The sequence below is a fragment of the Pocillopora verrucosa genome, chromosome 6, assembly GCF_036669915.1.
Source record: "Pocillopora verrucosa isolate sample1 chromosome 6, ASM3666991v2, whole genome shotgun sequence".
NCBI classification, from domain to species: domain Eukaryota; kingdom Metazoa; phylum Cnidaria; class Anthozoa; order Scleractinia; family Pocilloporidae; genus Pocillopora; species Pocillopora verrucosa.
In genome coordinates, this window is record NC_089317.1 from 25,986,624 (window position 1) to 26,014,228 (window position 27,605).

The following is a 27,605-nucleotide window of genomic DNA, read 5'->3' on the forward strand; positions in this document are numbered from 1 at the left end:
ATATACTACCCACGATGATTGCGATAAACAGAAAATATTCACGGCTTATAACTTGTGCCGCCCTCCTGACAGACTGGAGCACGACTTGGCGTCAATTGGATTCAGACAGACCAAACACATATGAACCAATGTGTAAAAATACTTGTAAACTCGGACAGTTCGTGTGAGGCATATAAAAACATTGTGATAGCATAGATAAAACGTCTTAAACTATTTAAGACTAAAACGGAAAATTGTTTAAAAACTAACATTTTATTTTTGTTGCGGGCGGAAAAAACGTGACCTCGTTGTACAATTGATCATATCTTTTTCCTCGATAAATGTGAGCAAGAACAGTATTTTCGTGAAAAAAAATTTTATCAAAACAATTAGATGTTTGTCCCACAAACTTGTTTGTTTAAGTTGTACCAGCACGTTTCCTCAACGAGTAGATTGCTTTAGAAGTGGGGATTGTTTTCAAGAGTGCAGGGACAAATAAACACGATTGACCATTAGGCTGATCAAATGAGACTAAAAAGGTCAGCGCATCTCCATACGTAAATCTAATGGAACACATGATCTTAGTTCAACGACAATCATGTGTTCTGTTGCACCAGACATTCATCTATTAATTGAGCAGCTTGTAGTCATGATTGAATTGAAAACTCAGGTGGAGCTTACAAATAATAAAGTTGAAATGAATTCGGGTTTGCCACGCGTCAATCCTTTGGTGGCCTGTTTGAAAAGTGATTTAAATACACAGTCAAAACACACGGAAGAACTGAACAAACCACATCTTGACCCGCAGTTGGGGGGAAGCAACATTCTATGTTGTCAAAGAGAGCGCAGCGCATTATGGCGATAAAGAAATTCAGGTCTACAACAATACTGTAAAGGAACCAGTCAAGTGCTTTGAAAAAGGACTCTGGCTGACGGCTAACTTCAGTACTTACGTCATAAAGCTAACTTTTAAAGCGCGGATTTTATTCAACTTAAGAAGAGTGCTGAAATGTTGGCTATCACAGATCACGTTTGGTCCTTACTTTAACTTAAGTTGGCGTACGTGTGATATGCCAATGATCTACGAGTTTTAAATCCACACTGTTTTTATCTCAGAAACTTGAACCTGGCCCTACAGATCATGTAATAAGACGATCTCGCAAATCGCGTTTGTTTAAGTCAGTCTTTTTGGAGATCAGAGTCATAAGGGTGTCCCGTGGGTTCTACCCCCCAATGTAAGTTCCCAATATAACATCAGATAATATGCTATTGAGTGTCGACATGTATTTCCGTCCCACCCTAGGTTACTCAGTAACTGGTCCTTAAGTCAAACATCGTTATAAAATTCACAGACACAGGATACGTCTCTCATCACTATCTTTATTTGTATTGTGTTTTACAAGCTTGGATGTGAGCCTGAAAAAATAGATTGAAAAATAAATTACTTTCCTTCTTTGAAAATGAACATCTATGTTATTCTTTAAGACACTCTTACCGCGAACGATGATATCCATTTTATTTTTGTAAATATGATTCCACACAAATTAGGCGTAGGAATTTACAATAAACGTGATTTGAATTAACACATAACTAATCGAGCGGGCATCATTTCCACTAGAACAGTCGCGGCGAGTTTCATCTTTGTGTGCGAGAATTAAAACGAAACTAATATTGCTAGATTTCCTTTGAATTAAGAATTAACATTTCGGATCTTTCTTGCTTTTAAATAGTGGTCGAAGTAAAACAAACGATTTCCGTTTACGTAAAAAATCGTTACATCATATCTTATGTCTCATATGCCCTTCAGTAGAGTTCCAACTGAATAATAAAGGAAACTTGTGATAACAGCACTGGATCTGTCCCGTTTACTCACAATGTCTTATTCTCAGATTTGTCAGTGTTAAATTTAGTTCGAGGGCTCTATTTTCACACCCAAAGAATTCGATGCACTAGGATTTTTTGTTGATTGCTGAGACAACGCAAGCCATGGCTGAATGTTTCTAGAAGCGTTAGCATTGTTCAATTGTAGTTCCGCCTGTGAGATGAACGCCATGCTGTCGTTACTGTCCAATGAAAGATCGCCATTAGCCGTCTTTAAGTGCATCTTTAAATGCTTTCTAAGAGAACTGGGGTGTGTGTAGCTTTTCCCACATCCCGGCGCTCTGCAAAGGTACGGTTTGTCAGCAGTGTGAACGTGCGAATGCTTTTTCCGATCGCTCGAGTTGGCAAAGCGACGATTGCATCCAGGAAATTCACACACGAACGGTTTCTCCCCAGTATGGGTGCGCTTATGTATTTTGAGATTTTCCGAGCGAGCAAACGTTTTACCGCAGTTTGCGAAAGGGCACGAAAATGGCTTCTCTCCAGTGTGGACCCGAATGTGGTTGATAAGCTTGTATTTGGCTTTAAACGGCTTGCCTTCCCTGTGACAATCGCTCCATAGACAAACGTGGGAGGAATTTCCATCGCTCCCTCCAACGTGTTCCAAAGAAAGATGTTTTACCAGATCTTGAATAGACTGATAATTCTTATCGCAAGGAACAGATATTTTGTTCCGCAAAAGAGTCCATCTGCACACAAACTCCTGCTTTTCCTGAGGTCTTATATAACGGAAGAACGCGCCGTTAGATGAGAGTTCCATGGACGGTACAACGTTATTGGGTGAGGGAACAAAATTAGCTTTCATTGCATTTAGCGGGCTTGGACGGGGCAATGCAATACTTCCTTGAGGGTCACCGATATTCACCGTTACACGAGAGGTCTCTGTTGACGAATCACCGCTACTGTTGCTGCTTTCAGATGCTGGTGACGCTTGAATATTCGAGAGACTTGAGTTGGTGAAACTGGCGGCGTGTTGCGCATTTTGTCCAAACGTTTGCGACGGCAGCGGTGGAGCCGTGGTGCTTGAAAAACTCGGGATATTTATGGCATGGAGCGCAGCGTTGCTTGTTGTGAAGATCGTTTGTTGAAACGCAGAAGGGGGCGGTGGTGGAACAACAAGATTCGCCGACGAAGTTGTCACGTCCGCGGAGATGGTGTGAGTTGGTAACGATACCGAGGGAAGCGTTACTGTGTGTTCACGGCGTAGCAGGAACTCTCTTCCACGGGCAGCCAACGTCGAATACGCCGCTGGGACAGGATAATTGGTCTGCAGGTTAAATGCCCCTTGAGCGGTACCCCCTGATAGTGTGTGGATAAAATCGTGCGCGCCCGTCCTCAAGCTTGGCAAATGCATGGGAGACTCAGCGTACGTAAAACCATGGCTTGGGTCTTGAGTAATTTCTACGTTATCAGGAATTACAGATCTCTGAAGGCCAAACGGAGGTATGGAGGAACTATGGCTCGTCAAACATTCATAAATACTCGGATAATTTCGCGTTAGCGGTCCTGCTTCCATTTTTCTCACGCGCGTGATTAGCACGAGTTAATAAGAAAAAACTTCCAAATCTGCACTCAACCAAGACTGTTGACTTCTTCACACGACCCAGCAATGAAAACTACTCGCTATACACATGAAGCCATTGGGGGTAAATTGATGTTTATCTGCCATTGGCTGGCGATTGTATCGACTGACAGCGCGACAATAGACCCAGCCAATCAGCGATCTCGTTGCGTTATATGCGGCACTAATCTCGGACCATTACAGTACAGGCGTGGTAATGACTAGCTTATGGTTTCCACACGTATGATCGATTTAAGATCTGATAAAAAAAAAGAACGAAACAAAACATTACCGCTTAAGAGGAGTAGGATCATTGGCAAATGCTCCTTGAACCTTAACTTCGTATGCCATATTATTTGTTTTATTCCCTGGGGGCTATGTAATATAGCTTCCGAAGCAACTTGTTGAAATATCCGGACCGTGTCAAACACATGATAACCAGGCCGAAAACAAAACATGGCCTTTTCCATGATTGAATGATTTTAACAAGAAACGCTCGCTAAATCTCTTCCAAACTTGATTCGGTCTCGGTAAAAAGGGTTTATCCGACTAATATTGTTTGATTAAACTTGTGAGTCTTTTATTGTTTTGCTCAATTAGGGGGAGTCATATGAAGGACACCTCTATAGAATTATAAACTGTCGCAGTCGGGTGTGAATTTTCCAGGCATTATTGATGGTAATTGCTTTAAACCAACTTCCGGCAAGTTGAACGTTTCCGGTCTTTGTTTTCTTATGCTCCGTGCGAAAAATTTATTTTGCGTCGGCTTTTTCTCCATCTTATTTCAATCAAACTCTATCTCATTCCGCCAACTTTTAACGCATTGGTATTAAAACTTCTCGTTGTTGACAACGAAAGCTTCCTGCCTCCAAAACCAGTCACAGTACTGGAGACTGTTTTGTTTCATAGCTTGGCTGTCAACCGAGTGAGAAAAACGTTGCCATCAAAATCACAGATCTAAAGATATCGAGGTAATTTCCGCAGGCTCGAATTCGTCGAAAACAATTCAAATACTTAGTCATATTTTCCAATCTATCGTTAGTGTTTGGATTGAGTTCAAATCAAAACAAAGTCTTCTCAGATCCCACCAGAGATGTTAAACTTGTTTGAAGACTGACAGAGATTAAAGCAAACTGCCCCGAATGCGACCTTTTCCTCTTGAAAATAAGATCATCCACGATAACGGGAATAATCAACTTGATATCCTACTGCGGGGTCTGTTAATTTGTCTTGTCCGGACTTGTCGTGCGTGCGATTAAACTTGCGACATTTGCGCTCAAAAAAGAATTTTTTGGCGCCATGTGTTTGACGAAGATACTGGAAATATGGTGGTTTTTTGCTATCTTTGATAGGAAGGGTAAGGTCCATTTAATTTCGCGGTGGAATTTTTCGTCACCAAAACATATGGAACTAAACAAGAGGGCATACTGAAGGCGGTAAAGCATTGATCACACAACAAAAACGTTCCCTGTGACTATACATTTTTCTCGAAAAGAGGGGAAGAAGTTATTAGACTTCTCTTCCTTCAGATGCTGTTGAGGTTTTTCAACCGGAAAAAACTAAAATTGTTATCGACTGAATTCCTCTTCACACCTCGCATCGGTATTTTAATGTTCATGAAAATAAAAGCTGCATTGATGTGAAGTTCGTACAAAAAAAGAAGAATCCTATATGATTGGTACAAAATTTGATGGTATACAGTTTCGCCATCTTCGAGGTAAATGATCGCAAAAGTAAATTGTAAGGCTGGTTTCTGGAAAACTTACACCTCTATCTAAACATTCAGATTTTCGCTCAAATGATCAAATTTATCCGACGCTGATCCCATCAATATCGCTCTTTGTATCGGACGCTAGATGTTTTATCAAAGTGTGGGCTCGGAAAACTGGGTCGCTACTGTGAATAGATAAATTCAGGCCCTTACTAAGGATAATTTATAAGCTTTTAAAATGTTATCAGGTATTGCCAAAGCTTAATTTAGATCCTTTTTAAAGGTTTGGCGCTGCTTCAAGTGGTATAATTTGCACCATTACGTGCTTAAAAAGGGTGGTATCCAATATTCAATGTTCGCGAACCACATGTACATTGTGTAACGTCTCCACCGAAAGGGATCCTGGGTCAGGCTGGACTAGAGTTTGTCTCCTGGGAGACACAGTAGTAGAGTTTTAAATCTCTGAGAGAGGTCTGGGTTTCAAATCATAGAAGAATCACAAGCAACGATGCAAAATTTCGTGAAATTTTATTTAGAATTATACATTAAAAATAAATTTCCATGTCCATATACACGTGTTGTTCTCTTTGATGAGGAAACAACGCCATCTTAAAATATATTCAACTCGTATAATTATTGATCGTAATACATTAAATTTCTCTTGAACTGGTTTTCTTTGCTCTTCTTTCGCCGTATTACCAAAAAATTCACCAAAAATTTTCAAAAATTTCGTATCATACCTATGCACAGCCGCCCCCAGTCCTCAAAAAAAAAAGAAAAAAAGGAAAAGGGTCCCTTCCCAATTCTTTTAAGGGTTGGAGGCGGGTGTGAACAGAATACCACAAATTGATGTGCAATATAACTTAAACACCAAAAGAGAAAAAATTCAACTGTTATAGAGTTTAAACTGAATCGTGTTTGTGTCAGTGTTAAGCACTTACAAGTGAAATTCCTTTTCCTGACATATTATTACCTCTATCACTTCTCCAAGATAGCTGGGAACTATCTTTGTGAACAATGGTTTGCAAAAAGACAATCTTCCGTAGTTAATCACTGTGGTCACCTTTCGCTGTTCAATACACTCTATTTTATCTGATTCTCTGATACGTGTCATGGTTTCTGACAAGGAAATGGCGCAAAATATGTAAGCTGTGAACACTTCTAAAACGTACACTAATACGATGCGTATGTGACTTCAGATATGTTATCATTTTATTTTCGGAGCTATCAAATGACACACTTAGAAAGAAATCTTCCTCCACTGCATACTCAAATATAATTCGCGGGTTTACAGAATTTCATATTCTCCATCTGTATCAAATTCCTTTGTATCGTCGGACTCGTAAGAAAGCTCAGTAAAATCTAACAGGAAAAAGAAGACAAAGAAAATACGTGTTACTTAGTTTCAGCTTGCTAAATAAGTAAACTCTCGTTACGTGACTGGCACACTATCTTACCAGACTGCTGGCTGCGGTTCAATTCGTCACCAGGTCTCTGCGGTATTTCTAATGACGGCCAGTGAGGTGGTCTGACAGCTGCTAGCTCAAACATGGGTCTCCTGTGTCCGGAATGGATATGCTACCAAGGAAAGAAGATGTCATTTTAGTACAAAATACATCAGCCTGGCCGCGATAGAACCAACTATATTCCTTACAGATTACCTTACTGCTGTATGCCAAGCCCCGCTAGCCGCTCTCTTCAGAACAGACAAATAAGTTTTTTTTAAAAAAAAACATACCTTATGAATTTGCAGACATAAGTCATCGAAGTCTTCTTCTGAATGGCAGAAAAATCCCTACAAAGCACACAGAACATTAAAGACGAGACACTAATCTGGTATTTGTACAATGCTACCTCGGATAGCTACTCTAATAGACCGGTAAAAGAGCCTTATGAAGCACATCTTTTGGTGACACCCCCCCCCTTCCCGACCCACTACACTACCTTCAGTCACTATCCATATCTCAATATGCGGGGAAAATGTATGTACCACCACCCCTGTTATCTCGCATAAAACCACAATCAGTTCCTGTTTTTCAGCTTTGTTCGGTGAGCGCGCAAAATAATAATCAATACATAAATGCCGAGCTCTCTGACACACTGGAAGCTATCACGAGGCATAGTTTCTCAAATCAAATTTTTTTTTGTCTTGTAACAAGAAGTTCTGCCTGGAAATAGAAAGTTTCTTAAGCATATCAAATCGGAGAAAGGTGTGGAAATCTGAACACTTCTTGAAACAGCACAGGGGCTACATAAGTATCAAGAGGATTAGACGATGATCAAGCTTTAAATCAGAAGTATTATGCCAAGAGAGGTCTTCTGCACGGAAATCGTGAGGTATTAAACTCATAGTAAAGGCGCAAAACGCAAAAAAATAATCGTCAGTAATCAGCGTAAAAACTCCAAGTAGAGGGATCTCTAATTATCTCTCTCATTAACACAGAACTGAGGACTCTGTTCGTTAGCCACGGCTTAAGACTTTTATAAATTGATTCAACTTACGTTCAGTGCAAGTTACCTGACTTGTTGAAAATATAAACTTTAACCACTGCTTCCACTACACTGTCACTACTTAAGTTCAGGAAAACCTCTCGCGGATTGATGCAAATAAGACTGACGAGATTTGCCATTGTTGATGCGCTGGTTGCGGAACTGTGTCTGCAAGCCGCACGCACATTCTTAAAAGGTTTAACCCTGCTTTTACATTTTTTTAAGAAGCGCCAAACGTTGGATATAGGATGCCACGATGTTCTAGAAACTTCAGAATTTAATGTTTTCCTTACCAAAGCGATGGATGGGTCTAAATCTGCGATGTTCATCCTGCTCGGATATGCACAGTGATAACTCTGTAAGTACAACAAACACAGCCAGTTTGAGTAATTGCCGAAGTAAAGTCTTAGTTTAATGAAAACCGTGATGTTGCTAGTTTTCTAGAAGGTAAAAACAAAACTAAAGTGTAACAAGCGAGAGTTCCCTTTGAGAAAAGTTTGATGCGTGTCTCCCACGTCGCATATAATCTCCTCATCCCGTATTAAGTTAAGAGGGGCTCTCGTCTATAACGAACGGGGAAGCTTGTTAAATGACAGTTGATAGGGCTCATTAAAGATATCTTTTCTTTTATCGACTCAGACCACCATAACAGTACGATGGCGTTTTTATTCCTTTTCGTGCAAACCTAAGAATACGTAAACAGTATTCACTAAGCGTTTCGTGCGGAACACCAACATTCTTACCTCATCTGGGATTTACTCATTTCTCCGGTTCACAGCTTTTGTGGTCGTGTGGGGGTCGAGATACAATAGAGTATTCCTTTAGTCAGAGGAAATATGAGAAGTGGAGTCAGCTTCCGTACGGCAAGCTGGAAACGTTACCAATCTCACACTGTGGGTGACAAAAACGTCAATGCAATTAAGTAAAACTTAATAAATCGATTCCACTGGAAGGATACAATAATCGTATGTTTGAATTGTTAAACAACTCCTCTCCAGATCTTTGATCCGGCCTCTAATCCCGGTGCTGAAAACCACTGTCGTAACAGAACATTTAAAAATAGTTACCGTACTATCCGATAAAGTAATACGCAGGTTGGGTTTTTCCTCCAATCAAACCCGCCCCCCGCCCACTGATTGCCTAACTGTGAAACAAGCCTGAAAAACAACAAAAGTCCTCACTTACAGTACAATAAGTTCTTTCGTCTAAGTTTTCTAGTGTGGTAAGTGAAAGGAATTTGGCATTGGTACGTCACAAAATAAACCGGGAGAAAGTTGCTGAAAAAGAGTACCAACCCATTTTCCGATCTCGAAAGGCTCTGTATTTTCTTTTTACAAACTATGATGTTTGTTCAATGACAATGCCTGAGAAAAGGGGGCTGCTCCTGGCCTAAATAATTTTGCATTGCAGCCTATACGGACACACCATAATGGCATAGGCAATGGCCTAGAGAGCTTAACGCTCCCAATTCTCTCATCATTGAGTGACTTTTTAGTCAGTAATTCTACTTCCCATCCATACTCGAGCTAGTCTGTCACAGAATATCCACACTCATCACCACATAACCAAAATTACACTCCTAGACAGCAAGGTGGGAGGCAGTGCAGAAGGCAAGTCATATGTATACTGACACCACACTGTTAATCAGCAATTTAATAATATAATAAAATTCCATTTGAGTAGAAAGAGAGAGGAACAGGTCACCTTGTGACCAAGTCAAATCCATTTCATCCTCTTGGAGCCATCTGTAATTTTCAGAATAATTTCCTTCAGACTTTTATGGTATTGAAAACCAAGCCTCTATCTTGTCATCTGCCATACAGACAGGAACATTTTGGTCATTACAGCCTTTGATTTAACAATCAATCATACAGTAGGTGAAAAATTATTGTACCCACCTTAAATGGCTCATTATAAACAGAATTCATCTCTGACAGCCTAATCTAAGTGGTATAAACAATAAAAGAGGTCTCCAGCCCTGTCGTCTGTGTTTTGTGCCATCCTTTGTGTCTGATCCACCTACTGCTCCTCTCTGTCTTCCAACCCCGGCCGATGTACGGCTGCAGCTTGTTGCTTCTCCATGAGTCTTTGTTGGTGAATCTCTTTTGCAAAGAGTTTCTAAAGGAATAAAAAGGTTATTTACACTTGAAGATTAGCGTAGAACTGAATGTTGTTTGATAAAAATCTTTGCGTGTGTGGATATTTTTTGAGATCTCTTGGGGTCCTTGCACAGAAAGGTTAAATAACTTGCTTTTCACATCAGTTTCTATCCTTAAATATAACATCATGCAATGATTTAGAATAACACTAGAACAATAATTGTGTGATTCCAGAAAACCTTTATACCCACCTTCAAGAAAGGCACAGGAAAGGCCAACAAAAGAATCAGCCAAAGACATTTCAAATTAAATCATTTATGTTATAAAGAATAATTACTGTTAAAACTCACTAATATCATTAATTATAACAGTGTTGTCCATGGCAATATGAATACACAGGGAACTCCAGTCATCAAAGCACATTAGTTTTCTGCAGATCAGAAGAACCATAATTTGATCAAGTGATTTTAAAATGTAAATCCATCATGCAACAGTTAGTATAAAGCATTGTGTCCTAAGAGTGCACATAACAAATTAAAAAAAATAAACAAGTTTAAAATTCTATGTTGTGGCACATCCAAAACTAGGAAACTGTTATTATATCTGTACAGAGTAGGGCTGTACAATCTGGACTGAGAGAATAGTGTGACCTTACTTGAGTACTTGTGCAACAGTGTTTGGTCCAAACCAACTCCCCACAGATTTGCCTTCAGATACACCCATCTGAGCTGATATCAGAATAAAAGATTTTTTAATTTTGTAAAGATCAGTAAAATATATCAGTAAATATCAGTTTGTGTCAAGAGTTCATCATTCCATTTTGTACTTAAAGGAGTTATAAAATTTATCATTGTTGTGTTTCACCCACCTATCTGATGGATAGAATATAAACTATCTTTCTTGTCCAGAAAATTCTGTAAAATCTAATAATCATACATAACAAATTCAATTATTGTCATCTATCACACATTTATGTCATAGTACTAAAAATCAATATTCTGCCTTTAACTTAATTCACATATTGATAAGGAGAAAGTCCTAGTTAACCCTTTAACTCCTGGGAATGACTAAGAAGTCATTTCCCTTGCATATCAAGGAGGGTGGCGATGAGAAAAAAAAGAAAAAAATATCAATCCCACAATTAATTTAAGTCAACACGTAATTCTCTGAACAAACATTAAATGAGAGGTATAGAAAATAGTCAGGAGAATTAGGCTGCAGATCTTGAAAGTGAAAGGGTTAATATACCTGCATGTAAACAACATTATTGTCATCAGGCTCCCACTGCCAGTCTATAAAGTATAAAAAAACTCATTATAGGTTCTTTTAATTTTTAGCTTGTATGAGAAGAGGAAAAATCTATAAATAGCCCAATCAACACTTCACAAAATATCCAATGAACATATTTCATGTTAAGTGATGCTAATCAATAAACTGAGAGGGAAAATCGATAACCGATCAACAACAGAATTTTGCAGTTTTAAACAACAATTTGCTTTTGCTAAAAAATATTGTCTTTGATTACAATGTAGGCTATTCTATGTGGCCACTAAGTGGATGAGAGAAAGTTTCTGTTTTTAGATAGCTTGTAGTGGTACTTAAGGTTAGGTTACTACAACTTTCATTGTGCTATACTTGTTATCATATATAATTATGGTTTCAAGAGAATTCAAGGAAGTCTGACCTCTTCCGAGATGTCTGTAAATCAAAGCCTCTGCAAGAATCATTTGTCCACATCGCAGCATACACCCCCAGCCACTGTCAGCAGTTGGCCCTGTGCCTCCTGTGGGACAGACAAGAAAAATTATAAATAGCCAAAAGGGACAAAAAAAAAAATGTGACACCTAGTCATACACATCAGTCAACAGTCATGTCAAATCTTGACCTTGTTTCTTTAGTACAAGGCATTTAACTGTGAACATTGGGATAACTGTCCCTCTCAAGCCACCAGCAAGAATTTTTCAGTTTTTTCTAACTTTATTATTTTCTGGGAACCAATTATATTGACAGGTGAAATTAAACATAGGCTTGGACCTCTTGAACCAGAGTTCAAGGGGCTGATGATAAGGTTGACAACTCATTGACGTCTCATTTTCAAGACAAAAATTAAATTATTTTACCCACCAATTGCTGAGAAATTCTTCCTATATGTGCACCAAATTCTAGACCTAATATCTCTTAGAATGTGAATTGAATCTTCTCCTGAAATAAAAAAAAAACAGTTAAAGCCGAGGTAAATTTAGATCCTCTACTAGTAAAATGATGTTAAAATATATTTTTTTAAATGTTGTTTGCATTGACACCATTAGGTTCCTGAATCATGGCTAAATGAACAAGTCAGGCATGGGTTACAATCAAGTCCACGCAAACACTGCATATCTACAACAAAAACGGAAATATCTACTTTCGCTTCACATTCGGAAAAAAAATTATTCATCTCTGTACAAAACCGAAACGTCTCAATTGCCATTCCACAAAAAGGTTTCAATTAAGAAATGAAACACATCAGCAGCACGAGTTAAATCAGTTACTGTAGATAAGCGCATGAATGCATCCTCAAGATAACGCAGGAGTTAATGCTGACGCCCAAACAATAACAAAGCAAATGAAAAATTTTACAGCAGAGTTGCGTTGTGGCAAATATGAGTTTTCACGAGATCAGGGTTGAAAGTGAAGTTATCTCTACCTTTGTTGGTAGAGTAATTCTTTCCAAGAATCCATATTGGCTCTTTAGTTCTTGGGAATAGATCTTGTTCAAAAGAAACCCCTTCATATGTAATACAAGCAGTGTCCATAATCGGACCCGCCATGTTTCTTTTTACAGTTTACAAAACATCGTCATTGTCGATTCCAGTACCTTGACCGTGATGGGCTTACCCTACTCCCGTCGGGGTAAAGTACTTGGAGGTCACGCGATGCGTAACTTGCAATATATCAAAATTCTCACTACTAGCGAGTCTGCGAGGACATAATCACAGAAAACTGAACAAGTGTGTTTATTCTTTACCTATTACCGTGTCCTTCAAGCCTTAAAAACTAACCTCCTTCGCAACTGTTGTTCGGGCTCGTCACGTAGAATAAAGGGGAACAAAGGTGTTGTATGGCCCAAATCAGCAAACACAGAAATCGTAGTCGATTAATTCCAATCGCTCTAGCATAAATCTACTAATCGTTCAAAATCTCATGACAAAAGAGGCTCTCGTTTTTATTCAACTGAGTTTATAACCGTGCACTGTTATTAGACTTATTAGGCGACTCAGCAATCTGACAGAATAGTTGGCGATTAGCGTAGCCAATCAGTTTGCAGCGTTTGTGATAAAACGCTGTTAACGACATACAGACCAATGTAACACAATGAATGGCTTAAAACTGTAAGAGAAGTCAAATAAGGAAAAAATCTACACCTGACTGACAACAATATTTTTGTTTATGCGCATGACTTCGCATGAACTTTCCCTGCACACGAACCTGTGTAATTGAATCTGAATGTCTGCAGTTTTAATGAGACAAAAGGCTGGTCCAACTGGCCTGCATCCTTTTGAGTTCCCTATGGACTTCAGGGAATTGCTTCGAAAATAACCAGGGGAACAGACGCAAAAGAAATTGTCAGATCTCAGCATTTTTCATCAAAGCAATCAGAAACAACAATGAAATTCATAAGTAAAAGTGAATCATTATTTTTATTTCTCTGTTACACAAAGGGCAATTCCTGAGTTAGAGGCAACATAATTCCAAAACTTCCCTTAGAAGTTAATACAAAACAATTTGAGATACGGAACACTCACGAGAAGATTTATGTCAGTTGATTGGAGATGCACAGGTCGGCTCGCCCGCCACTTTGAAAAGCGGTAAAAATATGTGCTTTCGTGGTGGTTAGGGGTAATTTTTTTTTGTTTTCGGGGTGTGTATGAGGAGAATCTCCTTACACGAGATTTGAGGAAAAGTGAAATGAATCAGAGGGTAAACTTGCCGTTAGTGTTTTCTGATTGAGTGTTCTGAGTTTATTCCGTAAGCCTTTTTCCACATCAAATCGAAAACTTTCAACTGTAACGACTAAAAGATCAAACCAAACCAAACCAAACCAAATATTGGCAAAGTTGTGATATCCCTTCTGAGAGTACAAGCGTCTGTCGAAGCGTCATTTCAAGGTAACCATCAAATATTACTTCTGGTCTGTTGTTCTGATTTAAGTTTTCAGATGTTCGTCAATAAATATCTCTATTTTCTAACATAGTAGCCTTTTCCCGTGAGAGACAATACGAATTGCAACATTATTTATCAACAATTAATATTCAAACTTAATATACAATCGATGTATTTTACCATGCACTTAATATCATTTTCGAAATTCAAACAACAGCTGTATCAAACTGTCTTTGACTGGGAAATTGATTCGTCTTGATACTATTTTCCGAGCTTCGTATGGCGGCCTTGTCACCTGTTGCTCACCAAGGAAGTACTGCCATTTCTCAAAATGTATGAAAATCTCTAAATTTACTTGGATGCTTGCTGCTGCATCACCATAGGAACTGTAGACGAACAGAACAAATAAATCCAATGAATGTAAACGAACTGAACAACAAAACAGCGGCCTCGAAAACTCAATTAAAATAATGGTGCAGCAAGATCGTTTAGCCAGAACGCAGCTTCTACCAAATTAGACCTTTGTGATTGATAGTACAAACTCACATTAACATTTTAAATTTTTCTTCATGAGCCCTACAAAATCATGTCGATTACTCTTTCTCCCTTCAAGCAATCAGAATGGATTCCTTGTAAATTAATCGTGAAACTTCCTCTTTCTCTTTAACTGATACTCTTGTCTTTTCAGATTGTTTACTGTTTCTTCTGATCACTGTATCACGACACTTTAACTCCAAAGATCTGATTGTTAATTCTCCCCTCTGACTGCTACACATTTCCTTATGAGTTTATATCCAGATAACATCTTCCTGATAACTTTAAGTAATCTCATTACCTGTTTGCTCAATAATGTATGGATATTATTGGGAGAAGTTGCATGTTAATCACTTTTGGGAGTTAAAAGATTAGCAAAATCCTACACTCACTTGTAATAGGTCTTCTAAGCATCTTCGTTTTCCCGCCAAAACCAGCAGAAGCGTCATCTTCCTTTCCAAAATCACGTTTCACCTTCGTGGAAGTGTTAACACCCGTTCCTTTTTGCTCCACTTTGGACTGCTTTCTGGTTTTATCATTACCTTGCACCTGAGATGGGGCAGTTAGCACAGAGGTAGAACTAGTTTGGCAGCCATTCTTAAGCACTGAGCATGGTGTCCCTAAAGCCATCCCTGTGCTGATGTTAACAAATGATAGAGGGTTGATTAATGGAAATGGGACATTAAATGGCTTTAGCAGCATTGAGGTTGGAGACTGGAGCTCACTAAGGTCGCCCGGTTCGGAGAGCTGCGCTAGGTTTGGCACTAACTCACTCCTTCCTTCCGCAGCCATTATTGATGGGGCATTCTGCGTTGGAAGAACCTGGCCTAAGGGTGACAACCCACCACTGAGACCAGCCTTTAGGTGAGCTCGTAGTATTACTTGGTTCGAGACGAAAGATCCTTCATGCTGACTAGATGCTCCAGATGTTACTGGAAAGGATATTTCGTCTGTCGATCCCGCCATCAGGCTTGCAGAAGCAGCAGCATTTGCTGGATTGATACAAGGATAAACACTGGCAAATGGAAGAAACGGAAAACCAGGAAATACCGGGAAAATATTAGTAGTCGTAGTCTGAATGGCTGCTTGGGTTTGCAGAGAAGTACTAGAACTACAGCGTGGACTTGGCAGAATTTCAGACGACACTGACGCAGTTTGAAGTAAAGAAACACCAGGACCAGGACCAGGACCCGCAGAGGTTTCTTTCCGGCTTTGAGTCATTACTTTTGTTGTTGTGGCTGCTGTAATCTGTCTTTCACTATTGCTAACCGAACTCGAAGACTGGTCAAAGGCTCCCGGTGAATTCTGTGGTTTCTGTTCACTTGAAAGATTGGCATTAGATCGTAACCCCAAAGCTGCTTGGTGGAGGCCTTTACCAGCAGGTGCTCCAAAAGGAAACTGAGAATCTGCAACAACGTACACAGTTGGAGCTGTAACAGTAATGGCTGCACTTGATGTTGCTCCTGACGAGGATTTTTTAAACAAGATTGAACCATATTTAGCATCTTTCTGAGGATTCCCTGTTGGTGCGTATTTCTTGTTCAAGAGACCTGGTTGATCAGCATTGCTGTTATTTTCAGTTGTCCCCTCACATAATGAAAACCTGTTGTTCAGTAATGTCTTTGACTTACCGACAGGAATGTCGAATCTTGAACACTGGTTTATACTCTCAAATTCACTGGTACCTATGTCGCACTGATTATGTTCCTCTCTCAACGCGGTGTTTGGATTGTCCGTCTCTCCAACATAGCGAGATTTCTGTGTCGTATAAAAGCCAGTAGATTGTATGAAGACATCATCTGATTTTCCATAGTTCTGTAATCCACAGCAGGGTTCCGATTCTCTATCCACCCCTTCACAAGACGCAACTAATTGCATTTGTTTTCCCGTTAAGCAGCTTGGCTCTGATCTGTTATCCCTGTCAATAACCTTAGAATCGCACTGATCTTGACTGCCCAAATTAAATTCACCTGATTTTGATCTTTTACGGTTGTCAATCGATGACGGATGTAAGTACTTGCAGTGCTTACCCAAGCAACAATTTTTCCCGTATGGACAAGAATTGGTTTCAGAATCGTGTCTTCGGAAAAGCTGTGGCGATTGAAAGTGCGACTTGCCTAAAAACATTGTCCTATCATTTACTCCATTCGCCTCAACGCTTCCTTTTCTTAAGTGCTCCATCTTGGATTCAGGTTTGGACTTGTGACACCGTTCTAAGGTCTCAGCACTACTATCTTTGTCATCATCGCCCTTGTTGCGAGCAAATTTTCTGGAGTCTTTTTTTTCTTGTTCGTTTCCATCGCCCTTATTCTCACCGCTCGAAGGTAGCACCCACTCATCATCAACATGTCCCACTAGCGGTGGAAAACTGTCATGACCCATAACAGTGGCTTGTTTGGCTTGAATCTCTACCTTGCTGGATTGACATTTAAGTTTTTTCTCCAACTGGAGTGTTTCCTCCATCTGTCTCTCCAGTAAGGTGATCTCTCTGTGAACAAAAATGAAAATTGTTTAGGTCAAACTCCAAATTTCTTCAGAGTTGTATTCTTTAAAGATATAATATTCCCTGATTTTTCATGACCGTTTGCAGGTGTTCTTGTTACTTTATTTTTTTAAGTTTCTAACCTTTGTTGCTCGTCAATTTCTGCTTGTTTCTTGCTCAGTTCCAAGGCCATTTGTAGCTGTAATTCTTCATCATTTTGATCAGAAGGCTGTAGCTCCGCCAGCAGCATCTGTTTCTCTTGTCTTTTCTGCCACACGTTCGTAACAGAACTTGGTCTGGATGGGGCGGGGCCGAATTTTGGATACTCATACCACACTCTTCCAGTTTGCTACCCAAAATAAAAAGAATTGCAGGTTTAAAGTTCGATAGCTAAAAAAAACCTTGATGTAATTTCTAAAGAACCGTTTGGTCCTTCACAGTTTTGCCCAGAAAGTTGGAATTCGTGAGAAATGTGAATAATATTACGGTTTGATTTCATCCTTGAATTTATTTTTCCTTTTTTCTTCTTGTTTAAATTGAAGTAGATAGTTGACTGGCTGACTGCATGACTGACTGAATAGCTGTTAGACGATGATAAAATGACAAGGAGATCAGTGATGCTCTTAGTACTTATACTACGTAATGTACCTTGCCTGAAACACTTCTCTGACTTGTGTAACATGGTAACCTCCCCGTAAGTTCATCTTGTCTCCGCGTTGTTTCTGGTTTGATTGTGACATTTCTGAAAACGTTTGGAACAAATTTCTGCTCAGGAACAGTTGTTGTGGATTTGTAGCTTGTTTCTTTGTCATCTTGATGTCTTGATGATGATTTCTGAAAAGTTCAAAATACCGTTGTATATTGTCTTAAAACCACAGAATTACAGAGCAGTAATCTTGTGGTCTCTTCTTCTAAAATTGAAAGGTATTCTCAATTTTCCTGGAGGATATTTTCTTCATGATGTTCTTTTTGTGACATAGCTTTTTAGGATAATATTGCTTAGTTAAGTATATAGAAATTACACAAGCAAAAATAACCACAGTTCCCAATAAATCAACATAAGGATACAACTTTAAAAAAGAATTAACACTAAAGAGGTTGGGTGTGCTGAAGTCGATGAAACAGCACATTTTTTGAATTGGCAGCTGCAAAAGGAACTTTTAGTCTTGAGCTCCCTTAAAGCAGGTGATATCCTTAAATGTGCAACTTCAGTAAGCATTCAGGTTTTAGGTGACAGAGGTTTTTAACAGTAACAAAGAGAAGCAGCCATAAGATTCTTGGGAGCTAATATATGCCAAAGTACCAGACATCATGCACTAAACACCTCTACATTTCATCTCTCTTCCAGTCTAAAATAAAAACTGCAAGTGACCTTAGACTTAACAAATGACAAACACCTTCCTGTTCTTCTTTTTCCTTGCATTCCTCTTGTTACAAGCACCATCACTGCGTTCTTTCACATTTTTCTCTTGACCAAAGTAAACATTGCCAAGATGATCAAAACTACAAAGTACATAAAGTAGCATTATTATCACATTACTCATCCATAGGCTATTTGATCTCTTGATCATGTCATCTCCATACCTTCTATGCTGCATAGGTGTCTTTGCTTTAGAATCTCTAGAAAAAGCCTGTTATGAGGACAAAACAAGGGAAAAAGATCCACAGTAATCATATGGTAAAATCAGAGTTGATGCCTGGTTAAGTGTCTGTAAGAGGAACCAAATTTGAGTTTGCTTCCTGAAATATTGACTCCAATGTTCGTTTCAATATTGAACTTTCATTTGAAGAATTGGATTAAGCCAAGATTCACAAATTCAGTTTTACTGGTTTTCAACCACACAGATGCAATCCTTGGAGTGGAGTGGCAGGAAAGTTGAAAAGGACATGCAATTGAACAAAAAAATCATCAAGGAAGAATTAATGTATTAAGAAGTGACCTCTGTCTAAGGCCACCACATGATATGTCTGAACATTACTTATCCACAAGACTAAAATGAACAATGACAGAAAACCACTATTGAGTGGTGGGTGGCGGTTAAAGGGGGGGGGGGGGGGGGGGCAGCCTTTGGTCCTGCAGTACCTTTAAAATGTCACTGTATATTAATCTTACCTTATGCTTTTGCTGTAGAGTTTGATTTACACCTTTAGTTTGGACTGCTATTTCAGATATTTCCTGTAGCATTAAACAAATAGTACATGTGAAAATTGCAATGAAACCATGAGTCCTATTTCTTTCTCAGCTCAATCACCCACTTCTCTGTTAATTATTTCTTTGACTCTAGAAATCTACGAGCAGGCCCTCATCACTTCTGCAAAGCATTCAAGCAAAATTCAATTGGACTACAGGTTTGTGAGAATCTGATGCCAGACCCTAACAAACCTAATAAACCTCTTACATGCTTGCTTTGCTTGGCTTCTTGAAACACACAGGCATCCACAACACATGCTTCAGTGCCACAGAGAGGCTACAGCTCTAGAGGCTAAGCTGGGCATCAGCTTACAGTTTAAATTAAGCAGCAAATCTAAAGGAGTTTTCAGTAATGTACTTTTAAACACCTTTTCTCGTTTCCATTGTTCTGCTTTAAGTTGTTTGTTATTCTTTAACTTTGGCTGAGGGAAATTAAGATAGGGAAAAAGAAATGTCAGAGACTCATTCAAGCAATTAGCTTAAGAAATCTAAAATAGCAAAATAACAACTCTGAAAGATATAACCAGCCCTAACCTAATAATATATCATGTAAACATGGTCATCAAAGCCTAATAAAACCTTACAAATTAAGTATAATAGGTTTGGCTTAAGTCAAAGTTAGCGAGAATTAAAACTGGATATTTTCTTGCCTGATTTCCTTTCACTCCTTTTTGTTTAATTTTTCCATTTGACAGGTTTCTCTGCTTTCAAAAAGAGCCTCATCGTTATACAAATAAATATATAAATCATATCAAGTGCAATTTAGTTGTTTACAAATCACATTGATGCTTACATCACAGAACTTCTTTTTATTGGCCTCTCTTTGCTCTTTGAGGTTTGCAAAACTTGTGAACTGAGCCATCTAATACATAGTGGAAAAAAACAAAGGATCAGAACATTTAAGCTTACAGTTGAGCAAATTTAAAATTCATTCTAGCAGTTCATTTCTAGGTTCTATAACAACTAGACTGATGAGAAAAATTTGTGCATTCATCACTATGAGTCAAAGACAACTCACTGAACAACTCTAAAGGACAAAGAAATTCTACTGGCCCATGATAATTTTAGTTTTAAAACTCAACACATACTTCTTCTTCTGTGAAGTCTTCATCCTGCTCCTATCATTTATGAAAAAAGGAACAAAAATATCAATTTCCAACAGGGTGTGAAAATACGTCTGTGATTTAAATTTAAAAAAATTTTTTTACAATTTGATCTTGTGTTGTGCACCTTTACAAGGGAAGCTAGGAAATCATCATCATCATCATCATCTTCTTCTTCTCTTGATCTGCAAAAGAGGTATTACAGGAAACATATCCTATTAATATTCAAAGCTTCCCAAATACATTACATATCAAATATGTTAATACAAAATTTAAAAGAATTTTAGGAACATTTTAAGTTTAAAGTTTTAAATTGCACATATTACCTTACACATCTGCTGCACTGGCAACAAACTATAGGAGGAAAAAAAAAGGGGAATGTAAATCTTAGCTTAAAATTACAGTTGCGACAATGCCATACAAAACAATTACAAGGAAAGTTGTTTGAAATACCAACAGAGAGGAAGTTGTCAAGGCAAAATTTTCCAAAGAGCTAGACTCAAACTCATACAGAAATTTCCAGTGGGGCAGCAGGGTTAAAATAAAAAAGTAGTTTATTGTAAGAATAGGTTTAAGGATATTTTCTCTTGTCAGTAATTCATTGCTACCTGGAAGCAGTTTGAGGTACAAGTTTGAAGGACTTATTCACAGGAATATTTTATTTTATCTAGTGCAAACCAGGAAAAGTTAAAATACTGTTACCTCTTTGGATGAACTCATCTCTGAATAAAAAGAAGAAAAACTGATGAAAAAAGAATTAGTATGGGTTTTTTAACAATTATGACACAACTCACAGACAACAGTGATAAAAGATTAAAAAAGAATATAATGTTTCAAATAACAAGAGACTGAAAACACTATCCTCTTCCATACAGCTTGTTTCAAGATGATCAGTTTTATTAATATTTCCCATATTACTGCTTTTCTAGAATGCTCTTTGTTAGCTTTTTGTTTCAATCTCTATACAACAAACTTGGAGTTCAGATTTTACCTTTTTCCACAGATCCATGTCATAGTCTTTGTAATCATCGTCACTGTCATCATCTTCATCCCCTTAACACACAAAAAAAAATGATTAACAAACTCTGCAGTTGGTTTTAATTAAATTCATAGCCAAATTTTTTCTCTATGAAATTTGTTTGATCCATGTATTATTGGAACAGAGTCAATTCTCTCTTTACCAGTCAGTCGTCGATATGCATGGCCTAACTCCTGGAATTTCTGTGTTGACAAGGGGTCATCAGGATTCTAAGAAATAAATGAATATTTTAGTACAGAGCTACAACCACACACATAAGAGGGGAGACAGCTAGAAACTCATTCAGTAAGTACTATAATCTGAGTTTATTTCATTACATTTTATGAAACAAACATATTCTTGCCAAGAAATTTAACTTTCTAACAGTCTTTTATACACTAACTATTCAGAAAATATTCACATATGATCCTCTTAGGAATAACATATATTTATTGTCCCAGCCTGAGATATGGATTTGATATCACATTTATTGTGCAAGGTACAGTATCAGGCCAGTCTGCAGAGTCTGGCAGAATCCATGGAGATTTTTTGTCAGTGCAGTCACTTTTAGCAGCATCTACCAAAGGCAAAACAACTGGGAGATGAAAACCTATGCATATATAGCTGCAGTACTGCCTTTTAGTTTTAAAACTACCACATAAAACCATATGCTAATGATATGCAAACTGAATACTTAAGCAAAAGACTTGTGTACACTCTTGCCACACTCTCTAGTCTGGGTATCAATACCTTATCTGGGTGACACTGCAGTGCCTTTTTCCTGTAAGCACTCTTGATTTCATCTGACATAAAGAGAGAATTTTTTAATACTTTCAACTCCAAAGTCCTCAAGTCTAAATGATAAATCTTCTCTCTATCAATTGTTAAACACTTCTTTGTTAGTTATTTAGGAGATTAAGGTATTCTATTAAGATATCACCTTGATCTTACAAGTTTCTTCCCTTTCACCACCAGTTTTGTTGGATAAAGAATTGATATTGTAAAGGATAAATTTCAGTATGTAAACCCCTTTACTCCCATCGTCGGAATTGAAATTCTCCGTTGTGTTAGCCATACGGAGATCTTCTCATCTCATTCCTGTTTAAATCTGTATTAGTCGATACTGTAAGAACTGTACTCTCGGGAGTTTAAGGGCTAAATCACTTCTGGAATATATCATAAACATTATCATCCCTGTAACAGCTTCTTTCCTACTTTCCAAACTGAAATGGTGAAATTTTACAAAATCCATGATATGGAAGCCTACTCGCAGGCCATAAATCTATTTCTTTAGTTCCTTCATACATCTATCCTGAAACCGATCGATTTGTAAACTTTCAAAAGGTAATACACTTTCGAGAAGCATTTAAGCGACAGAGATTTTAATTACAAAGAGTTACTGCGCTATTTACAGCCAGGTTCAGTCAATGCAGAACTGATGAGGATATGGACGATTACACGAAGACAAAGTAAACAACACACAGTACTCCATTGCACATAGGCTGAACCTTTCCCTGGATACAGTAATTCCAACTCACGACTGATCAGTTTCAAAGTAACTCTGGCTAAAATTCGGACGTTTAAGCTGAAAAACTCTTCGAATTAGGAAAAAAACAGAACATGCTAACCGTCAAACTGTCGCAGCCGGTACGTACGAAATTCACACAAAAATCAGCTGGTAAATTGTAGGAATTCCTAAAAAAAATACCTTCTGTTGCGCCATAATTCACGCCAAGGATCTTGTGACACTCTTCTAAAGTCTTTCTCATGGCCAACTCAAATTAGTTTGAGATTTCCCTCACACCACTACCAACGGCATACTAGACAAATGACGAAGATTCGCGCCGGATAAACGCTAACCTCGACTTCAGGTTGAAATTTTGTCCGTCCCACTGGATGAGGCCAGTGGCATTTTTTCCAAAAAAATAAGCCATAATTTACGATTTACAGATTTGAGGGCTTAGTAATTCATTTCCTTATTCAATGGAAGGAAACTCTGCGAACTATATCTCGCACTCGGCAAATTTTTCGCTTGTCCTATTTCTCAAAGAGAGAAACTGGTAACGAAGGTGATTTAGACTGCAAGAGCCCGCTGAGATGGAATAGAAAAGCACATCCGCATTGCTGTGCGCCCTTTCAAAGAAAACCAGCAAATATTCTCCTTGGATGCTTTGCTTGCTTTTTCTGATCAAATGGCAGAAGGCTAATTGTTTAGCATGGACATTTTGTCAGGGTAAGGGATATTTCAATCAAACATATGATTGATACTTACCTGGCAACCAAACAAGAAACCTGCGGAGTACCACATGTACTCTGCCCTAATGGCATGCTGGTCAAAATCCCAATTTCGTTGCAATGATTGCTTTATTGGTGTTTTTTCGAGAAGGAAATTTTCACTCTGAAAATGAGGAGAATATGCGCCCAAGGGCATGGCTGGGAATTTTTAAATGGAGGGTCACAAATCACACTGTTTTCACACCTAGATTACCCACCCTTCCCTTCTGTGCTGTCAGGTTGAAAACCAAAAATATAATAGCAAAATCCCCTGACATACAAAGTTATGAATCATAATATTCTTATAATCAGAGTCAATATTTAATAACAGGCAATAACTTATAATTGATTTATCCAATAATCAATAACCTTCAAAGCAGAAAATACTTTCCATGAATTGAATGAGTAAGAAACTAGGTTCATTTCATAGCCATTATTTTGGTTTGTCCACAACTGTTTCTTTCTTTCTTTTTTTTTCTTTTAATATCCTTGCCCTTGCCTCTTATTTCTGCTCCTCCTTTTGAAGAATAAAAAGGTCCATAAGCAGATCAGCTATTCCTTTTTTCACTGCTGCTAGTTTAAAACACTTAAGATTTTATAACTAGCCACACAATTCTAAACTACTTCTCCAGAAATGGAGACAATATCTTGAGGACATAAAAATTGAATCCAGTTCCTAATAAATCCTTTGTTATGGTTATGTGTCTTTATCACTTCACAAAATGACTTCCTCTTAGAAGACCTTCTGAACTCATCACCAGTCAAATTCAGGCTAATAAATACAAGCTGTTGTAACAGAAGCCCACACATGCCTAACGAGAAGATGATTGTGTACCAACATGCAACAAACACAACAGAAGACCTGAAAAGGAAAATGAAACCTGTCAGCGAAAGGCTTTATTGCAGTGGGTCGAAGCCAGGTACATTTTGGTATTTTCTCAATGGTTATTTCAGTATGGTGTGTGCAGCATTTATCACATATAGAGAATGTGAAATCCTTTTCCCCCTCTATATATGACTTTTTGTCTTATAATGTTGAGAAATTACCTTCTCTGACAAACTAATCAACACAACAACAACTTCAGATACTCTTTGGGTCAAAATTAAGTTTATGCTTTGCTATTGGGAAATATTGAAATAAAAAAATTAAGTTGGAAACCTTTGCTAATTTGAACGAAAAGATGGCACTTAAATCAATCTTGACAAAAAATACCATGTGACATTGTCTCCTATGAAGCTCCTCTTTGAGATGTCACAAAATGCTTCCTTGTGTGACATTCCAAAGAACAGGTTTGAAGAAGAGAGAGGACTTAGAATTGGACTAAACTTACCGAGAATTAGCATAGACATCTGAACAATCCACATGGAAAATGCTGTTGTCTTTAGATGTGCAGATAGTGAAAAAAGATAGATAGACTCCCCATAGTCCAGTAACCACAAAAGTAATTATAGCAGCAAGGAAGGAATGATGATTGTGCTGTCCAATACAACAGTTTGTCCTGTGAGGAAAACAATAACAAATATGATAAATACATCTCCAAAACATTACCAGATTTCAAAAAAAAAAAAAGGAAAGACTGTGTTGATAATTCACTGATAACCAAACATGTTGTAGCAAATGTCCATTCAAAATTGAACTGTATTGAAAATTGAAATTGCTGACTCCCAGCAAGAAAGTGCCTGCATATGTTTTCCCAAGAAAGTTTTCTTTCATCTGAATTTTCAGTCAAGAAGGAACCTACACGATACTTTAATTTAATTTTCACTGTGCAACCTTTGGATAAAACTTATTGTTACTTATGAATTTGGTTTCACTTTCATGACTCAAGTAAATGGCATTTAAAAATACAGATGAAAATTTGGCAAGCTTACAATGTTTTTAGTGATTGTGTCACTTGAGTGAACACAGTTAAATAAGACGCAATAAATGTTGAATGCAGGAAAAGGGTGACTGCAGAGGAAACCTGAATACAAGTGGTGAAAAAAAAAACTAATTTTATCAAGTATTAATTCTTACCAAACACAATGATGGTCAGATCTTGGAACACAGTAACCACAAATCCTACAAAAAGAGAGAAAGAAAATATATGTCATTATAAATGAGTCACTGAATCTCACACCCTTGACCCTGAGTTTGTATGTATGCCATGCAATATGTGAATGGTATATATTAGAGATAAAATTACAGTAATCTCAAAGCATCTGGGCAAAGAAACAGATTGTCAATACTCACATATCACCACTACTGCTACCCTAATGCACCTTTAAGACCACAAGGGTCTTCATTTGAACAAAGACCTGTGAACTTCTGTTGGAAAATTATAACGAAGGAACAAAAACCAGAGATACTATGTAGTCATGTAAACACTTTTAACTAACGCAGAGAAAACTGGATTTACCGCAGAGTCATTTAGGCCTATCAACCTCACTTTACACTGGAGCATTAGTTAGGCCCCTTTTTAAAGCCAATAAATACTTCTTAATGTCTCTGTGGTCAAGTAACTTGTAACCTGAGTTCTGTGATCCTGCCTACACCCATCCTGTCCCCTATTCTGCCTTCAAAAGAGAGCATATTCTGGTTTTTCCTTCCAATTTTCATCCTGCGTCTCCCCTTTAAAATTTCTCATATCCCATATCCTCTTTGATTTAAGCTTCATCTTGTGTCCTGCCACACCTATGTTGGTCCTTCCTAAATTCTCATGACTTATCAAGCTGTTTTCATTCAGATTTAGAGAATGTTCTCCTGTTATTATTTCCTTACACAGTTTTCTTCAGTCTACATCTCCTGGTGTACTCCCTGTTTAAATTGTTTCAAAATGTTGGAATTCCACTAAATCTAATAACAAGAACACAGCTTTATACCCTACCTACAATGCTTTGCCCTGATAAAAGGTCCTTCAGTACAGAAGCAGCAGTTTATATCCTTATAATCCGTGTCATTGTGATTTGCACTGTTTTGAGGAGGGGGCTTAGAACTCAAAGCGTACGTATTTAAGAGTCTTCTTGACAATATCACTCGTAAGTATAACAACAACACAAGACCAAACCCAAGAGAAAGGACTGCAGAATGAAGGTAGGAATAGAAAGAAGCCACATAAGCAAGATATAGAATAAAATTACCAACAAGAGATACTAAATTCCAACTTACGAAGAACCAGGTCCTTTTACGCTGGTTGAGCACGTAAATATAATAAATAAGGATGAAGACAGGAACATAGACCAGAGCTAGCACCGTCAAGACTAGACTGTGACTTGCAAAGTAAAGTGATATGCCTAAAAAAAGAATTGGAACAACAAAGTCGAACTCCAATTTCAGGGCGCCATTAAACCAAGGAATACGAATGCGATCAGAAATAACCATAGATATATCATGCAGTTTTTGCCTTGAAACTTTGTTTCCTTTGAGGCACTGATCCACGGCGTTGTCTAGTTCATCGCACTCACAACAGAAGGCGAGTATATGTGTTCTTTGGCCATGAAGGTTACGAAATTCACAACAACATAAAGGGGAAGGATCTGTTGCCATTTTCCACCAAGAAGTAGGCGCTATAGGCTCCTCCTTTCCACGTTACGATGTACTATGAAAATATAACTAAAACGCCGAACATCTAAGCCGCAAATAACAAGTGTGGCATTTTTGGCTTCTAGCCATCCGCCATCTTGTTGAGCCCGCAATGAAATGCAATCTTAGAATGTGGTGTAACATTCCTCAAAGTATGTTCAATAATCTTCTCGTTACTTTCCCCCGTCACTATCCCCCGTCCTTTAAGTCACTGTTTACTAAGAAATCGTCACACGCCCTTCAACTATTCCTTCTGGTCAGTAGTCGGAGGTGGTACCTCTTAAGAGGTGCATTGGATCTACTTCCAAGGTAACGAAAAGGTTAAGAAATTGAAGGATCAGTTCAAAATTTCCATCGAGCATCCCCGTTCGTCACTCACAGAAACTTCTCCCGACTGCCCCCTACCCCTGCAATAAAAACCACTATTGCCAGAGCTAGGAGAGGCACTCAGTGGGGTATTTAAAGATACCGTCTAGAATAGGAATATCAAGAAGGAATTCAGTCGTCTCCACTAGGTCTCGGTTACTAAGTTATAATTAGTCCAACGAAGAAGAGAAAGACAAGTTCCTTTACCGAA

The 27,605-nt window shown here is 38.2% G+C and overlaps 3 protein-coding genes and 1 pseudogene across 4 annotated transcripts; all 4 read right to left on the minus strand.

The window, feature by feature from the left end:
- Nucleotides 1-1,349: 1,349 nt before the first annotated feature.
- Nucleotides 1,350-3,455, minus strand: LOC131780720 (zinc finger protein ZIC 3). The gene has a single exon (XM_059097356.2). The coding sequence runs from the start codon at nt 3,374-3,376 to the stop codon at nt 1,886-1,888; it is 1,491 nt and encodes a 496-aa protein (XP_058953339.2). The 5' UTR covers nt 3,377-3,455; the 3' UTR covers nt 1,350-1,885.
- Nucleotides 3,456-5,636: 2,181 nt separating this feature from the next.
- Nucleotides 5,637-12,538, minus strand: LOC131788622 (cysteine protease ATG4B-like; annotated as a pseudogene).
- An 890-nt stretch (nt 12,539-13,428) lies between these two features.
- On the minus strand, nt 13,429-23,165 carry LOC131773900 (uncharacterized). Of its 2 annotated transcripts, none has more exons than XM_066169240.1 (18): nt 22,901-23,165; nt 21,943-21,995; nt 21,356-21,422; nt 21,166-21,227; nt 20,877-20,916; nt 20,501-20,528; nt 20,302-20,359; nt 20,160-20,189; nt 19,865-19,933; nt 19,722-19,772; nt 19,440-19,493; nt 18,994-19,056; nt 18,465-18,511; nt 18,278-18,383; nt 17,529-17,714; nt 17,024-17,229; nt 14,791-16,886; nt 13,429-14,250 (listed from the first exon to the last, which is right to left on the minus strand). In XM_066169240.1, exons 1-18 carry the CDS (start codon nt 22,959-22,961, stop codon nt 14,216-14,218), a joined length of 3,312 nt encoding a protein of 1,103 aa, XP_066025337.1. In that variant the 5' UTR covers nt 22,962-23,165; the 3' UTR covers nt 13,429-14,215. The 2 variants fall into 2 exon arrangements, with proteins under 2 accessions (XP_066025337.1, XP_066025336.1); XM_066169239.1 differs by having other exon boundaries at nt 19,722-19,775.
- A 505-nt stretch (nt 23,166-23,670) lies between these two features.
- Nucleotides 23,671-27,443, minus strand: LOC131773289 (palmitoyltransferase ZDHHC23). Its single transcript, XM_059089557.2, has 4 exons — nt 26,334-27,443; nt 25,484-25,528; nt 24,798-24,965; nt 23,671-24,328 (listed from the first exon to the last, which is right to left on the minus strand). Exons 1-4 carry the CDS (start codon nt 26,990-26,992, stop codon nt 24,082-24,084), a joined length of 1,119 nt encoding a protein of 372 aa, XP_058945540.2. The 5' UTR covers nt 26,993-27,443; the 3' UTR covers nt 23,671-24,081.
- Nucleotides 27,444-27,605: the final 162 nt, after the last annotated feature.

Bases quoted from the DNA above. Each gene is read 5' to 3' on its own strand.
- LOC131780720 (XM_059097356.2), bottom strand. From the start codon at position 3,376: ATGGAAGCAGGACCGCTAACGCGAAATTATCCGAGTATTTATGAATGT.
- LOC131773900 (XM_066169239.1), bottom strand. From the start codon at position 22,961: ATGAGAAAGACTTTAGAAGAGTGTCACAAGATCCTTGGCGTGAATTAT. The intron at 20,190-20,301 runs GTGCACAACACA...CATAAATGATAG, and splicing joins TCCTAGCTTCCCTTGTAAAG to GAGCAGGATGAAGACTTCAC. The intron at 19,934-20,159 runs GTATGTGTTGAG...ACTATGTATTAG, and splicing joins AAGACTTCACAGAAGAAGAA to ATGGCTCAGTTCACAAGTTT.
- LOC131773289 (XM_059089557.2), bottom strand. From the start codon at position 26,992: ATGGCAACAGATCCTTCCCCTTTATGTTGTTGTGAATTTCGTAACCTT. The intron at 25,529-26,333 runs GTAGGGTATAAA...CTCTTTTTGTAG, and splicing joins ATCAGGGCAAAGCATTGTAG to GATTTGTGGTTACTGTGTTC. The intron at 24,966-25,483 runs GTAAGAATTAAT...TTTTCCTCACAG, and splicing joins TCTGACCATCATTGTGTTTG to GACAAACTGTTGTATTGGAC.